The 13,479-nt window shown below is 37.0% G+C and overlaps 1 protein-coding gene across 3 annotated transcripts in view; it reads left to right on the top strand.

The window, feature by feature from the left end:
- Positions 1-13,479, top strand: part of LOC145686274 (sodium-coupled neutral amino acid transporter 9 homolog) — a 348,057-nt gene that overhangs the window by 19,455 nt on the left and 315,123 nt on the right. For all 3 annotated transcript variants that reach the window (XM_081759405.1, XM_081759406.1, XM_081759404.1), the window contains one exon: positions 7,975-8,107. In XM_081759405.1, coding sequence (XP_081615531.1) covers positions 7,975-8,107 — 133 coding nt within the window. The remainder of the gene's footprint in view (positions 1-7,974; positions 8,108-13,479) is intronic.

Below are 13,479 nucleotides of genomic sequence, written 5' to 3'. Positions count from 1 at the left end.
TGCTCCGAGTGTAAACTGCCTTCAAAAGTGACCCCCATTCTGGGAGGGGTACATCACCACTCTTTCCGACATCGGATACAATACAGTGCAATTGTAAAACACTGTTCGTCCAAGGGTTTCACCATTTCCAAGAAGGGTATTGCCAATGTACTCAAGCGCAACAAAAATACACAGCCAGAGGAAGCGGGTGTGCGCACAGTGGCACGAAAACAACACCTCCGTCCCAAACGTATAATGGATGTGGTTCAACAAGTGCAGAAGTTGGTGACCCAGGAGAATCCGCCGCCACAAAGAGACATTGCCAGGAGTGTTAGAAGATCTAAATCAACTGTGCAGAGGATAATCAACCAGGATTTACGCCTGCAAGTAAAGCATAAGCCACGTGTTCACACACTCACAGCTAAATACATCGGGAAACGCAGGGTCCATTGCAAACGGCTCTATGAACGGTATATAGCAGATGGCAAGTGGAAATATGTGGTCACGTTAGACAAGGCCTGGATCTACTTGTCAAACTCCAAGCGGATTCGAGCCATTACTATCATCCAAAGGATGCCAAGGACCATGCCAATTGGGTCCGCATGTGCCGCGAAAGTTTTCCCCGTAGCTTCATGGTTGTTGCAGGTTTTTGCCACAAAGGGAAACTTCCCCTGCATAGTTGCACGAAATGTAAAAATTAACGCAGTATACTATCAACAACACGTTCTGGAGCCATTATACCGGTAGCATATTCCGTCGTTGTATGATGCTGAGGTGTCGAAAGTCTTCATCAAGACAAAGCAGCCAGCCACACGGCTTGAACAACTGTGGCATACATGGCCCGCAAAGCGCGTGAAACTGGAATCCATGCTATCCCATATTCAGACATCCCTGTCAAGTCTCCCGACGCTGCACCAATGGACTTTTGTGCTTTCGGGAGCTTGAAGCGAGCGATTTCCTTACGTCGCCCACGCACATTGACTGGTTTGTAGAAAGTTTGCAAGGAGTGGTTCAAACTTGATCTGATTTCTCTAAACAGAAGCCCACTCCAATGGAAACTTCGGTGTCGGGCTATAGTTTATAGCCAGGGTTGTCATATCGAGCGCAACCGCTGGTGGAAATACGGCTTTACACCCTAGCGTAATGGGCACGAAATCATTTCCATAAATGTGGACCAACCTTCTGTACTGTTCTGTTTCAAGGTACTCCCCATGTAAACGCACACATTTATTCCATCGGTGTAGGATTGCCCGTATCCCTGCGGCATAGAATTCTTTCCGAGGACGATCTTTCAGCTATTTCAGCACACACTTTTGATTTTGTTGTCGGTGTGGAATATTTGTTTTCCCAAATGCTCCTTGAGAGGACCGAAAAGATGGAAGTCGCAAGGCGACAGGTCGGGGATATACGTCAGATAGTTTAGGATCTCCCAACCAAGTCTGGTGAGAGCTGTAGCCGTTGTTCTGGCCGTATGAGAACGCGCGTTGTCATACAGGATGACGAAGTCATCCTTTACCGTCTATGGTCGTTTTCTTCTCAAAGCCTTTTGACTTTGATCCGGAGGAGGTTGCTGTAGTACGCCGCATTGATTGTGGCCCCGCGTGTCAGGAAACCATTACATATCACCCCGTTTTTCTCCCAGAATACCGTAGCGGCGTCAGCATCACTATGCTAGGGGTTTGTGCCTTGAATTTTTTTCGACGGCTGCGAGTCTGGATGCGTCCACTTCATGATGGAGTGCTTCGACCCCGAAGTGTAATGATGCGTCTCGTTCTCATTGCAGGTAATCTTCCCGTAAATACGCTATTTTAAGCAACATATCAAGTTTAACCATTTTTTCGTATCTCCCGAATAGTATGTATCAAATTGCTTAAATGGTGTTATGATCTTGATGTCTATTGGAAACTATGTACGTAATTCGGCGTAATACTTATCTAGATATTTTGTCGATATAAAGTTCTTCGAAAAAGGCCATATTTTAAATTTGTTGTAACTTAATTTTGACTTGTACGATTTTGATTTGACTTTAGTTTATTGTCCATCTCAGCATCTGGGCTTTATGAGACGTGGATCTACAGCTTATCGTGGGATCCAAACCACATGAGGTCCTCCCGGGAATCGAACCCGGATCTCCCACGCCAAAGGCGCGTACGCTAATCGCTTATCCACGAGGGAGCTCTTTATTGTTTGGAATACGTCATATGATGACCACAGTATTCGATATATTACTTTGAATGTGTATTACCTCGTCCGTCTAACTTGTGTTATTACTCTTGTAGAACCCTCCAAAATTTAGTTGTTTCTCTGTGATATTGTAGTGTCTTTAGTTTGCAATACTACATAAGTGTGGTATTTTATGTTTTCTTCTTACGTGCAAATTTGAAATATGTAATAATCTAATGTAACCGAATTTAAAATCTTTATGTTGGGTTAGTAACGCTGTTAATCTTGTGATATCACAGAATATCCAATGTCCTCCTGCCGTATTTGCATGGTACAAAATCTGAAACATTTTTGTTCATTAGTTTAAAAGTTACAAGAGCGTGTCAAGATAAATGGTCTACCCTGTATATATTTTAAAAGAACGTTTTAGATAAATAGTTATAATTCTCGCATCGTAATCGGAAGATCTTTGTTTAAATCTTGCAGCCGGTCATATTGATTGGAGTTTACCATGGATTTTCGGACTTCATATATATATATCTGTACTTTGAATAACCTTTGCACCTCTTACAGGTTCACGAAGCCATGATTGTTGTCATTTACTTCTATGAGTATTAAAAATATTGCATGGCTTCATACCAGTTGTATGAAAAATTTTTAAAAAGAAAAAACATAGTTAATTAAATAGAAACTTCGAAGTGTAGGGTAAAATTTGTACCTCAATAAAAAATATTTATTTTTCGTGGCTGGTAACTTCTATTATGAATATTCTTCCGTATTGTTTGGAAACATAACTTAAATGTATTATTGACTGCCTCATTCTGTATATAGCAATTATTATCTTCGAAATAATACTCCAGAACCTGTGTTCTGATCCTGTAATCCAGCTCTTTTGTTTGTTTGTTAATCACATCATTGTATGTTACGTAAATCTGCAGCTAACGTAGTATCTAAGTCATGTATGCTCTCACCGGCGAACGATCACAGGTTTTCCAGGCTGAGGGAGGGAGCGTTAATCATTCCGCCGCCACAGGGAGCTCTCGTAACTTCCGTAGAGATGAAAGAGTGTGGTGCGGAAGGATATGTTCTGTGAGAGGTAACTTGTCATGATGGTCTGTATACTCCAGCCGGGTAAGGTTCAAATCCAGGTGTGGGTCGGAGTACATAATAGGTTTGGTCCGTCTTAAATGAAGTATTGCACTTAGTATTTGTAGACCAAAATCAATTAATTGAGGAGTAATTGTGTGAAGAAATAGTCAAGCTATATGTAACTCCTTCTATGTTGACTCTGGAATTATTACTTAAATTAATATTTATCTTACCAGAGTATGTACTTCTTTATTAAAATTGAAGTAATTCGTAACAGTTTCAATAACGTAACGTTACCTTCCTCAGACGTTAATTGGCATATGTATGTTCATATTAATGTAGGTAATAGAAACATCATAATAATCCTGGTCAGAAAAATATTAATTATTTAAGTCAAGTCATCTTTGCTTCTCCTCCCATATGTATCTTCGTTTTACGGCCGTAAGTTATATCCTGTAGGGAAAGATGATTATAATAACTGTGAACTTACGATGATGAAGTGGTTGAGGTATTAGTTAGGTTGCCAGTGATTTGAGCCACAGGAGTTCCTTCGAACTTAATTAGCCTTGTTTTGGGATCGACTGTTTCTAACATACATAATCTCTTATATTCAACAGTCGCCAGTACAATCTCATTTCTGTGGTTGATATCTGAGGAAAAGCTCTGAAGACTGAGACAACTATGGTTCCTAATAAAGTACTTACCGTTGTTCCCATACGTTACCAATTTACTCCACGTTACCAATTCTTACTACTTATCGGGAATAAAAGAGCGGAAGGCAAAAGGGAATGAATGCTATTAATTTGAGCGACTGTCGAGGTAAGCATACCACACGAGATGTAACTGTGATATTTGTGAGGTTCTCAATTCAATACCTGATGTAGGCTATGAAATTAGTTATATAATCGAAATGCCTATATTTCCCTCTTACAGAGAAAAGAGGATTTCAACTTTGCAACGCAAATGTTTACAGACGTGAATCTTTAATTGAAAACAGCTGTGGTAATTCTTCGTATAAACAGTCCCGTGTACTAATGTTGGCAAGAAATCTTTCTAATACCACACCACAATTCATTGTGAATTCCCACCACATTTCATAAACTGAATAATTTCTAGTAAGAGGGAAGAGAAGAGGTTTAACAGCTGTCTTCATCCGCGTACAAATGAATCGAAATCTCACACTGCAACGTAACCTCAGAAATTGCTGCATTGCACATTACCCCACGGTATCAACACAATAACTTATGTGGAAACACGCAGGCAGAGAAGACACCGGACTTCTTTTCAGTAGCAAGAGTTAGTTCTAATTTTTCGACTTACTTATGAATACTACATTTTAAGAGTAACTTGGTCATCAAGCTTCCATTGGATACTTTATGGGAAAGTTTATTATTTATATTTTTTCAAAAATTGTAACAGTAACTACATTTCGTTGATAGACATGTGAACTTCTGTAGGTTATGTCTTTATGATGAAAAATAAAAACTAACTTGGCATTAGCTATGAATAAAATAGAAAATAAATAATAAATAAATTTTTATAGTTGTGTCGTAGGATATTAAATTACTTAATATGTTAAAAAAATAACTTTAGCCATTGCACAATGGTTCCAATACCCAGAATCATGTACGAAAGTCGAAAACGAAATTTATTCTTCCTAAATCTCGTGCATAGGGAATTTTGAGATTGCTAATGTTCAATTTGATGTTATTGTTTGAAAAAGCTGAAAATAAAAATAAAATGGAGGACTTACAATGGAGTAATTTGATTTCAATAAAAAATGATATTGGGAAGTTTTCGAGGTCGCTGATTTCCAAATCCATATTATTGTTTGAAAACACGAATTTGCGGATCCAATGTGGTGGTCTTAAAATAATTCCATTTCAAGAAATATCGGTATTGATGTTTCTCAGGTCACTGATTTTGAATTTTAAATAAATTAATGACAAAATAAATTCATTGCTACATTTTACGGTATATTTTTGTTTAACATCATAGAAAGAGGAAACTTTCAGTGCGTGCCTAAAATCAAATTTATGTATCGCTGTAGAAAAACATGGATAAAACAAGATGGTGCAAGTGGGTGCAGCTATCTTTTGTTTTATATCAATGAAGAACTCTGTAAAAAGTCGGGAAAATGGTTTGAAAGCGGGATTTCTAGGGACTTCTAAATATTTTACTATTTGCGGTTAGAACTGAAAAGGATAAGAAACAATATTGTAAATGCTTCAGTAATTTAACAACAATTAAATTTTATTGCATTTTATTTACATAGCTGAAATTTACTCACTTTCAATCGTTGACGTGACTTGGAAAGTACAGAATAGCTATAGAAATCAAGGAAAGTTATCGATTCGGTTTTGTATGTGCAGAGCATATTGCTATACTTTTCCCTTCATACCTATTCCGTCTTTCAAAATGAAATTTTGAACGCTCATTTCTTAACCTGTATAGTATTTTTCGAGATACTACTCGAAGTTGATTGCCAAAGTTGATTGCAGAGATTTTTGAAGGGTATTTTCCTGACATTATCCCAATTTTCCCTGTTCAAGTACGTTGTGGGCCCTGGTACATAGCTTCTGGAAAGCTTGTTTCATGCTGAAGAGAATGAACTATAAACTATGACTTTCCAGTGAACAGTGTTGATGCAGTAGCTATTTCACTGCGAGTCTACGATTTTCTTTATACTAACAGGCTAATGGGCTGCAGGGACTTACTCCGTTGTCCATGGCACCTAATTTTTTGTGCATGAACATATCTTTATGTTTATCAAATGGATTAGGTTTGATTCGGTCGTCTGGATGACACGTTCATGTCCGTTCGTTGTGAGTGAGATCCGATGTATCGAACTTGACGTTTACTTTGAAATAAATTTCGAAAGCCAGATACGTGCATGCGGCCCTTGAAAACGGTCATTTGTCATTTCTAACGGCAGGGCTCATAGCGAGTCACTATTTTTTTTTTTTTTTTAACTAAAAGTTACTTTTTTTCAAGTTGGTCACTAAAAGTTACTTTATTGGGAGGTAAAGGGACTTTTTCGTATGATTTATGTTTTGCATTGTCAGTTTTCTAAGAAAAATATAAAAATAAATGGGAAAGACAGAAACTTGTTACTCATTACTCTTCTTAAAGCGTCAGTACTTGCTGCCACATGTGAAACAGTCAGCTTTTATTCTTTCTAAAGCACAGTGGATGGTTGGTGGATGCTTAAGCTCTCAAGGTGGGGTTCAGAATCCTTCTGTGCCTATTCTTTCTTCTATCATAATAGTCTTTTGGTTTTCTCGCGTATTAGTTAACGCTCCGCTCAACGTTGTGTGTGTGTGTGTTTCATCATGTTCGTCTTGTGTTATGCTTCTTGTATGTTCTTCTTAAGAGTATGTGATGAATTTGAATATTTCGTGGCTTTGAGAACTCTCAATGCTAAATTAAAGTGTGGGATGAAGAAATTCGGAAATAGGCCAGAACTGGTTCTTCTTACTCAGAAGCTTCTTACATCTGCTAAGTCTGCTTACAGTAACTACAAAGCATACTTAGAAACCCTAAGAAAGGAGGAAGCTCAAAAAGAAGGAGTAAAGAAGAAATTGACAAAGGAATGGAGAAATGGAGAAATTGACAAAGGAAAAAAGGAACATGATGAGATTTTGGTCGCTTTTTCGTGTGCTTTTGTTCAGTTTTTGGTCTCTTTTTCGTGTACTTTTGGTCACTTTTCAACTATTTACAAAAGACCAGACCACTATGAGCCCTTTAACGGTAAAGATACCAACCTGACCATTTAGGATTTTAAAAGTCTCAAAATCGAAACTTCAATTCAACGGGTTTTGGCCAAGTTTCTGGAAATAGGTCATTGGGCTGGACTGAAGAGAACTCGAGCCCCTAGCCCTTGCTTATTAGGTAATTGCTCTATTTGAAATAAGAATTACACGACTAGTTTTTTCGGTGTTTTGGAATTTCATAACTGGTTATGTATTTGGTTATTTACAATAGTCGAATAAATTCCAAGCGACCGGTGGATAGTGATGTGAGTTTTCGCTAATGTAGTAGCCAGATTTTTCTGTGTTCTGGTTCTATTATTGTTCTGTATTTGCTGATACTTAGGACATATAACATACAGTATTTTAAATAGGTGTAATATTTTAATTTACTTCTACGATAATTTAAATTGAAACTAGTTCTTTCATTGCCTATAGTCCAGTAAGGACCGAGCTGCAATACCACTAAGGTTGAGAACTACTGGACTATTCTGATTCATCTATCAAATTGACGTAATGTGTAGAACTTCTTAGTAGACTAGCACTAGCATTAGTAGACGTTAGTTCCCATACATGTGTGGAGCATGGATATATATATATATATATATATATAATCAGCATTAAAAAAATACATCGGAGAGCAGCATATTTAACAGGAAGACTCAACGATTTCTTATGTAGAAATTGGGATGGGTCGTTTTCATCTGATAAAATTATACCAGATAGTCGCATATCTGACATTATATTTAGTATAAGAAAGAAATCGCCTTAAAATGATCTTAGGTTATTTCTGGACATGTCGTTACTTCTAAGTTAATAGCCCAAAGGGTAGCCAAGATACAAGCATCTTTTATTATAAATAATAACGTTGTCATTACTAAGCACTGTATGTCGAAACAGCTTAAGTAGTGTCCGTGCGCATTGTTGATACATAAATCCTTGATTATCTGTGATGACAAATATATAAACTTTGTCTTCTGCTCTTGCATCCTAGGAGACCTTATCATTATAAACAAGAACCAACTAGCTTTCTGGGAGGATTAGATGAATTGACGGCTGCGTCGTATAATAGGTTTCAATATTACAGTAAGCTTCGAACATTTGCTCCTGATGAAGATCCAGCACTGGTGAGTGTTTTCTTAGATATTTGCATGAGAAATCATTCAAAATATTTTCAATTTCCTGTTCTGAAACCATTTTTAGAAGTATTAAAAGAAATATAAATGTTGATCTAAATATTAACGTGCATGTGGGTACAAAGTATTCTGTTGATAAAGATTGGATTCAATTTAAAGTTTTTGTAAAGACCTATATATAAAACTGATATAGGAAATGCCATGGGGGACATCCAATGGTGTTGTCGCGGTACTCGCCAGGGCCGCCCTTCAGGAGTGCCCAGGGCCCAACTTTAAAATTTTAAATGGAAATATGGGTCGAGTGATACCTCGTTCGATAGATCTTCAAACACTAAACAGAGTTGTGGCAAAAGATTTTTCATATCAGTCACCGTATTCAAAATGGCCGCCAAGACATGATGCCTGTATGAGATAAAACGTCCTGTACCACTAATATGAAAATGGTTGGAGATAAATGAGCAGAACAAAAAGTGAAACCGGCAAATATCGTGGGGCACGTCGAATGATGTCGCGGTGACTCCCAGGGCTGCTATTCATGCTGGCCCAGGGCCCTACTTTAACATTGTCAATGGAAACATGGGTCAAGTGATATCTCGTTCGATAAATCGTTAAAAACTAAAGATCGTTGTGCCAAGAGATTGTTCATACCGGTCACTGTTTTCAAAATTACCACCTAGACATGACACCTGTATCAGATAAAACGTCCAGTGTCCATAGAATTAAAACGGTTAAAGATAAATGAACAGAACAAAAATTCGAATAGGAAATCAAACAGGGTATTTATTTGTTCCATGGCTCGAGACTGTTGCAACAGAGGAAAAGATAATTAGAGTAAAAGTGCCATAATGCAAAGGAGAAAATCTAGTTCCTAGAATATTATCGCTGCAACCTCCCTCCGTAAGTGGGTGAAGCGGAAAGGAACAGTGAAATTTCAAATGAGAACCTTAGGTTTTGCAAATTGAATCTACGCAATAAAATTATCTGAAATGTGTTTTTATAAGATATAGATGCCTCTGTAATAAGAAAAAGTAGATAAAATTCGTGTTAAATAGTACCTTTCATTTTTATCGCAGGTAATGATTTGATGCAAAAATGAATCAACTGAAATTTGAAATAAAATTATCTAACAATGCAGTTTTTAGAACAATATGTACAAACGGTGGTTTTGTTCAGTCGTCGTCTGCATGATATTGGTTCGATTCTTTTTCTTCTGTGTCTTCTCGCATCTAATGTCCAGGGTTTTTTCTTTGTGAGTCTCCTTACCTCTCACGTCCAGGTCCGGGGTGTTTTTTTCTTCGTAAGTTCCCTCTCCTCACGAAGACAAGAATTGACGTGACATGACTTTATTTTATGACATGCAGTTGTCTAATGCACAGATCGTGGGTACATACTGATGCAGATGCTTCCCAAACGTCTTGCACGCATTGCATTAAATTTTCAGGGGGGGGGGGAAGCAAAATGTTTGCAAGGTTCCAAAAATTTATTGTTAAAATCTTTACTTCGCATTTCAGTTGATTCTCGAGCCGTGGAATGATAAATACCCTCTGTGATTTCCTATACGATTTTCCTTCTGATCATTTATCTCCAATCGTTTTCATATTAGTGGTACTTGACGTTTTACCTGATCTGGTACTATGTCTTGGCGGTGGAAACAGTGACCCATATCAACAATCTTTTGCCACAACACTGTTTAGTGTTTGAAGATGTATCGAACGAGGTATCACTCGACCCATGTTTCCATTTAAAATTTTAAAGTTGCGCCCTGGGTTCCCCATGAAGGGCAGCCCTGGGGGCCACCGCGACAACACCATTTGATGTGCCTCATGGCATTTTCTATTTGAGTTTCTGTTTGGTTAATTTATGTTCAACCGTTTTCGAGATATGTCCGTGAGTGAGAGTGAGTGAGTGAGTTACACCAATTCAAAATTGAGTATCCTGAATCTAGTTGTCTGGTTTTGAAATTTTATACCCTGATATAATCTCTTTCTTTGTCCAACCAAGGGCCTTGAGGGGGGCGTGGGGAGGACATTTCATAATTTGTACGTGAGAGATACTGGCGACCATTACTTTTGGATTGGCGAGTGCGTCTGACTTTGAAATTTTGCGCCCTGTACAGGGTGGAAGGTAACTCCACCGAAAAACTTTGGGAGGTGATTCCTTATACGAAATGAAAGAAAAAAGTTCTAATAAACATGGATCGAAAAACGTCTCCTTTCAGAATTATGAATCGCCGAAAATTCGAAAAAATCACGTTTCAAAACGCCTTTACTTAGAAACTATAGGACCTATCCAAAGCGGTTTAAGGAACTGCACAGGAACTAGCATGCGCTCTATCTAAATATCAGTGTTTCAGAATTTGTCGGTCCAAGCGAAACGAACACACCATTAGTAGTTAAAGGAGTATCCCTATACCTCAACTTCCTTTTTACACTTCATTTCGCAGATAACGAAGGATGGTAAAACATGGATACTTAGATAGAGCACATACTAGTTCCTGTGCAATTCCTTAAACTACTTGGGATAAGTCTTATAATTTCTAAGGCAGGGCGTTTCGAAACGTGATTTTTCGAATTTTCGGCGGTTCATAACTAAAAGGAGAAATTTTTCGACCCATGTTTATTAGAACTTTTTTCTTTCATTTCGTATAAGGAATAACCTCTCAGTTTTTCGGTGGAGTTACCTTCCATCCTATATATATATAATTTTACTTACAGATTTCTGTAATTCATGAGTATTATGTGAATATTATTTGTACTTCTGAGTTTTCGATTGTCTTTTGGAGTCTTGGTCACGGAGTATAAAACTATCAAAAAATAAAATGGAACGGATGTAAAGGAAGAGCGGCGCTGGAACAGTTTTTCAAGCTCAGCGATTACACATCAAATGATCTGTGATTATGTGTAATCGTTGAACTTGACAAAGTGTTTTCCAGCACAGCTCTTCCCTTGAAAAGTCCGTTCCATTTTATTCTTTGATGTTTTTAAAGTTTCTTCTTGTTTTTAGCCTCCGTAATCCAGGGGCGAGTCGAAACCTCGGAAATAATATTCAGAAATTATAGAAATCTGTAAGTAGAATGAAGAAAGAAAAAAAAAAAAAAAAAGAATTCCTGAGTGTGGTTTTACATTACTTTTTCTTTTCTTTTGAACGTACCAAGTTAGTACTTTCCATGTGTAATACGGCGATTGATATTATCATGACGAGAAAAAAATTCTTGAATCTTATTTTACAGAGTATTTACTGACGCTCAAACAAATAAATTTGCAGGAAGATTTTGACTTGATACTGAATTTAGTGCAGACTTGCAGCGAATAGAGTACATCTTTGTTAATAGAAATAAATGTGTATTTAAACGGAAATAAGATTACACTAGTAATAAAGACATTTATGTACATGTTTATATCAATTTTGATTTAAAATTTAGATTAATAATCGGGAAAGCTATTGTGAAAAGCCGTTAATACTCATACACCACATTATTCTAATTTTGGAACCCTGTTATATGAGTTATTCAGCATACAGAAATATATTTAGCTAATTGTATAATGTATTTCCAACAATAATCAGTGATACTAATAACGTGTTACTAATTTTATAATAAGAACACTTTTATTCGAACATCCTTCTCCCTCCTACAAAAGTAGTGTTAGTAGGTAAAGCACCGTGGAAATTAAATTAGGTATTGTAATCACGCTAGTATTTTAATAGTCCCATCAATCTGGTCTTTGTTTTTGTGATTTCTTTTCAGTGCAGACTTCCCGATTGGTTTCTTCATTAGATTTCTTCTTGGACGCTTTATATTCCGGGACATCGCACATATCTGCTCCTATCGACTGAAGTCCTTCACTAGTTACATCCTTTCCTCGACATCTCTTCTTACCTGTGTTGTTCACCATTCTATCAACATTATGCAAATTACTTCCATCTTCAGTTATTACAATGTTTGTGTGAACCATATGGAATGAACTTCACTTGGTGTTTGTGAAATCTCTTAATTGATCCCGAAACTACACTTTATATAAACATTCGCAATCCATCTACAAAATAAGCCTCAATAAATTTAGGGAACAAAATTGTAATTCTTACGTATAAGGAGGTTTAAGCCTTCTTTAAACCATTCTTGCGTTACACCTGCTTTATTTATCGATCAACCTTATGGTTCTTCGAGGACTTAGAACATTGTACCATGAACGATAAAGAAAAAAATAAGATTCTGGAGATTTTCGCAGAATTTTTGTCAGTGTGTGTGTGCAGAAGAAGAGTATTAGTTTCAAGTAATTACTTATGAATAACATGAGCAATAACTCTACAACCGTTTTAAATTTTTTGTTCTTATTTTATTTTATTCTTTAATTGACTGTTTAGACAGCTTGCAACGCACCCGTTACTTTCTGACAAATACAGGGGAACAAACAATTGTTTCATATCATTTCACTACAATACTCAAGAAATTCCTTGTTTCTAAAAGGTGATTGATTATCTGACAAGATTATGGAGAAGACAATAACTAGAATAAACGCTCTAAGCAAGTAAACATTTCGGTAGCATTTGTAGACCTTAAGCTCCACACCTAGAAAAAGGAAATCGACTAATTGCTCGAGAACCGCATGAATTCTGTCCAAAGGACCTGTGAAAGATGGCAAAAACTGTTACTGGTTTTAGGAGAACATTAGCAACAGAAAAGCAAGCTCAGAGGGTACGAATCAGCTGTTGTACATCGCTGTTCATACTAGATCACCATACTCTTAGCGACTCGAGAGTATGCAGCCTTTCCATAGATATGGGCTCAACCTGATAGGAAGCAGTATGCGCTTTTTCCAAAATAAGTAGTTGCGGTTTTACTCTAATTGCAAACTTTTAAAAATATTTCAATATGTTCCTTAAATCCAGACTGGAGCAGTTTCTTGGACCAGCCTTGCCATCCATTTTTAAGCTTAATAGTCATCATATATCTCTGAGATTTCACTTTGTTTCAACCGCAGATAATACAATTAATGATCTTTTGTTGACGTAGTGGAGGCTTAACTCCTCCTCTGTTGGCATCTAACTAAGATTGGGATATGTTTAAGTCACCCTTGTAATCGTGGAAAGGTATCATCTGGAGGAGCTCAAAAATCCATTTTACGAGTTGTGAATTCTTGATGACCTTGAAATTTTTTCCGAACGGAAATTTATGAAATTTACGTATTTTCGCCAATTGTTTCATACAATTGAGAATGATTCTTTTTATGTACAATATGGCTGAATCGTATGATTTGTTCGTAACTGTCCTCTTATGGCATTGTATAATATTGCACCTACAATAACAATTTGAATGATGCACACTTACTATATGCAGATCTAAAATTTGTTTTACTGCGTATTGG

Source organism: Thermobia domestica, chromosome 5 (genome assembly GCF_964235325.1).
Source record: "Thermobia domestica chromosome 5, izTheDome1.hap1.1, whole genome shotgun sequence".
In the NCBI taxonomy this organism is placed as follows: Eukaryota; Metazoa; Arthropoda; class Insecta; order Zygentoma; family Lepismatidae; genus Thermobia; species Thermobia domestica.
This window is presented reverse-complemented; position numbering and strand designations above follow the sequence as displayed.